Source organism: Triticum aestivum, chromosome 6D, assembly GCF_018294505.1.
Source record: "Triticum aestivum cultivar Chinese Spring chromosome 6D, IWGSC CS RefSeq v2.1, whole genome shotgun sequence".
NCBI lineage: Eukaryota > Viridiplantae > Streptophyta > Magnoliopsida > Poales > Poaceae > Triticum > Triticum aestivum.
This window is the reverse complement of record NC_057811.1, coordinates 427,960,216-427,963,522: the sequence shown is the minus strand read 5'-3', so window position 1 is coordinate 427,963,522 and position 3,307 is coordinate 427,960,216. Positions and strand designations below refer to the sequence as shown.

The 3,307-nt window shown below is 49.3% G+C and overlaps 2 protein-coding genes across 4 annotated transcripts; one reads left to right on the top strand and one right to left on the bottom strand.

Moving 5' to 3' along the window:
* Positions 1–256: 256 nt before the first annotated feature.
* LOC123145578 (uncharacterized) lies at positions 257–2,358 on the bottom strand. Of its 3 annotated transcripts, XM_044565037.1 has the most exons (4): positions 1,722–2,358; positions 838–1,053; positions 692–765; positions 257–612 (listed from the first exon to the last, which is right to left on the bottom strand). In XM_044565037.1, exons 1-4 carry the CDS (start codon positions 1,771–1,773, stop codon positions 493–495), a joined length of 462 nt encoding a protein of 153 aa, XP_044420972.1. In that variant the 5' UTR covers positions 1,774–2,358; the 3' UTR covers positions 257–492. The 3 variants fall into 3 exon arrangements, 2 of the variants coding, with proteins under 2 accessions (XP_044420972.1, XP_044420970.1); XR_006472329.1 differs by lacking the exon at positions 692–765 and having other exon boundaries at positions 838–1,490; XM_044565035.1 differs by lacking the exon at positions 692–765.
* A 154-nt stretch (positions 2,359–2,512) lies between these two features.
* Positions 2,513–2,900, top strand: LOC123145579 (uncharacterized; the record flags this gene model as incomplete). The annotated part of the gene is given in 1 exon segment (XM_044565038.1): positions 2,513–2,900. A coding segment is annotated over 1 exon segment (388 nt), but the record flags the coding sequence as incomplete, so codon positions are not given.
* Between the last annotated feature and the right edge of the window lie 407 nt (positions 2,901–3,307).

Here is a 3,307-nt window from a genome sequence, read left to right as displayed (position 1 = left end):
AGAGTATGTTTCAAATATTAATTATGCAGCAAGGTGTATCTCTTAGGATTCCTCTTTGCTGCCACATAGCCTGAATCCCGTTTATTTAGGAAATTAACATGGTGATTATGTAAAGGGCACCTCATCCACAACTTGCAATGCGTATGCATGCATTGAATCCCTTTCTTAACTAGTAAACGTGCACGTGTTGCACGTGTAGCCATGTGCAAAAAAAAAGGAAATCAGTAATCAAAATGAAGGTTTACACAATATTCCATCATCAAACAAGTCATTAAGCAAAACTCAAAATTCAACAACCGAAAGAAAAGGCTAGGAATCCAAGGGCTTGAAATTCTTTAGTTTCACACTTCTTATTTATTTGAGACCTTTATGCCTAGTCCAATTGATCCTTCTTGTTGACGTTGATTGGTGGACGCTCATCACCCCTTATATATTTGAAATTTTGCTTCACGGGGGAAGATTGACCAGAGCAAAAGTCTACTTCAGTCGCGGTTATCTTGGGGACAAGTGAGTTATCCACATCGTCTTGTTTGCGGGCATCCTTCCTAAGAAGAACTTCATTCTTGATAGCATCACGGAAAGACAAGTCATCACGAACTTGATCATGCACACCTACAGAAAAATGATAAGCGAACAGTTAGTCTAGTTGTTGGAGAATTTTGTAAAATTAAGAAATATAACAGATACTGGCCTTTAAGAAAGTGAAATTTGTGGCAAGTTGAGGAGTAATGTATGCATAAAGTTGTTGCCCCGTGCTAAGAGTTTCTGTTATCAATTCTCAAGTTAGTAATAACATGACACTAAAATGGTACAACACTTCTCAAGGGAAAAACTTACTGGATAGTTGATGAACCTTCATCGAGGTTGCCATGATTAAGCCAACATTTGCTTCAGCAGAAAGAAGTTCATTCCAATGGCGTTCAACTAGTTCTTCAAAAATGTGTAGGAAGATAATTCGCATGGCAGCATCGATCAGTGCTACTTCCCTCATGCATAGAGGGGAATATGTATCATAGTCAACTGGGCCCACGTACATGACTACACCAGCAATATCTACAATTAACAGATTATAAAATATGAAAGAAGAAATCAGTTAGTGTGCTTTTGATAATTAATTATATTATATTCTAACATATAAGGTTCCGGGACGACCCGCCCTCCCGAGCGATCCACCGATTTCACATTGTCATGGCCGTTTGATCTCGCTTGGTCGGGTCAACGCGCCTTGTTGGCCGCACGTTTTTTACTTTCTATTTTGACCCAGTGATCGAGCGTGGGCTATGATGACTGGTGGGCTCGCCCAGTTCTTCCATTGGCTGGGTTAGAAATTCTCGGGTAGACCGCCCCTGGCGCGTCGCATGGGTCGTTGCGCGCTGACTGTGGCGTGCGTCGTGCGAGGACTGCGCAACGCTGCTGAAGGGTTGGCGGACGCACATGCACCTGGTTTTCACGCCCACGCTTGTGTCGTACTCCCTTCGGTCATTTTTACTCTGCATATTAGCTTTATCTGAAGTCAAACTCTTCAAAGTTTGACCAAATTTATTAAAAAAATATTAACATTCTAATAACAACCAACACCAATATCAATAGATCCATCTTCGAATATATTTTCATAAGGTATTATATATGTTAATAGTTTCTATTATAAATTTGGTCAAAGTTAGCAAAGTTTAACTTCAGACAAATCTAATACGTGGAGTAAAAAGGACCGGAGGGAGTACCTATGACGGGTGGGCCGGTGTTCCCCTGGTCCCGCTCGTCGGCTGCGCTCATGTCCCCGCAGTGTGGGTTAGAGTTTGGCGAGTCACACGCGCCGGTGCGCCCGCCGAAATTTGGGCCGGTCGCACCAGCAGCGTCCGATCAAACATCGGGTAGCCACACGATTCTCTCTCCTTTCTCTGTCAATGTATTTTTTTCTTTGGAAAAAACAAGCTTCCATCAGGTAGCCATGGACTAGCGACGCACCCGGCCTTGAAGCACTGCCTGGCACATCTCGCTAGTCGCTGCCCTCGCCGCCGGTCGTCCTCGTCCCTGCAGGTCGCCATCGTAGCCACCTCTTGCGTTTCTCGCTACATGCATGCAGCAGCGTGCGCCCGTGGCTGCAGCTCCCTGTGGCGACGACCGCAGCTCCGGTGGCGCCGGTCGCCGGTCGCAGCATGCTGACAATGAGCTAGCAAAAAGGAAGTACTCATCCTCATTGCTGGTCGTACAAAAACCGCTCGCCGGATGTAACTTTTGTAGTTGCCGGTTGTAGATGTAACTTTTGTAGTTGCCGGTTGTAGCAAAAACACCACCCATCCCCACCAAATGAAGAAGTCGATGTAGCAAGTTTCAGCAAAAAGAAAAGCTGGTTCCAGCCAAAAAGCACGTCGGCAGTGCGAGGAGTGTCCGGTTCCAGCAAAAATAACAGGAAGCAAAATCCAAAAGGAAAGTAGATGTAGCAAAAGAAGTAGCAAGTTCCAGCAAAAAACCGTTCGCGGTGGGAAGGCGCGTCCGGTTCCAGCACCGGTGGATGCCGGTTCCAGCAATTTTTGTGGCTGGTTGTAGCACCGCTGATGCCTGGTTCCACCAAAAACTTCACCACACCAAAAATCGCCGCCTCGTCGCAGCATCGGGCTCAGCCGGTTCCAGCATCCTCCGCCACGGTTCCATCGTTTTGCCACCGTGGTTTGCAGCACCCGTCAGCGTGGTCACCGTGCCCGTGGTGGGCAACGCCATGCTCGGCTGGTTGCAGCATCGCTGGACGCCGTCTCCAGCACCAATGGACGCCCCCGTCTCCAGCACCCGCTCCGCCACGCCGCCCCAAGGCCGCCGCCATGCAGTGGTTAGCAGCGCCGCCCCCCGTCAAAGCCATGAGCATGGAGAAGGTGCAGGCCATGTCCTCCCCCTGCCTTGCGCGATGACGGGTGAGAACTGATTTGAGATCCATGGGGAAAAGAAGAGGGGGTGAAAAATGAATGGACAGGAAGGCTCGCGAGAGGATAAGGAAAGGAGAAACAGCGGTGCGTGAGCCTATTTTGGCGCGTGGGAGGACGTGCTGCGTCACGTGGAGATGGAGACCGGCCGAGTGTTGCGCCGGCATTTCCCTTAGAGTTTTTCGTGTCAACTGCTTTTGGCGGGTCGTTCCCCATGCGCTGCGCGCGTCGTGCGTTGTGGGGACAGCTGCCGAGGGGCCTCGATGGCTCGTCCAATCCCCTCTCGTCCCGACTCCCGAGGCTCGCGTCAGCCGCCTCGTCTCCATCCCCGCTCAATCCCCGCAGCTGCTGGATCCAGAAAGAAAATCCCCCAGCCGCCACACCCTTTCTTC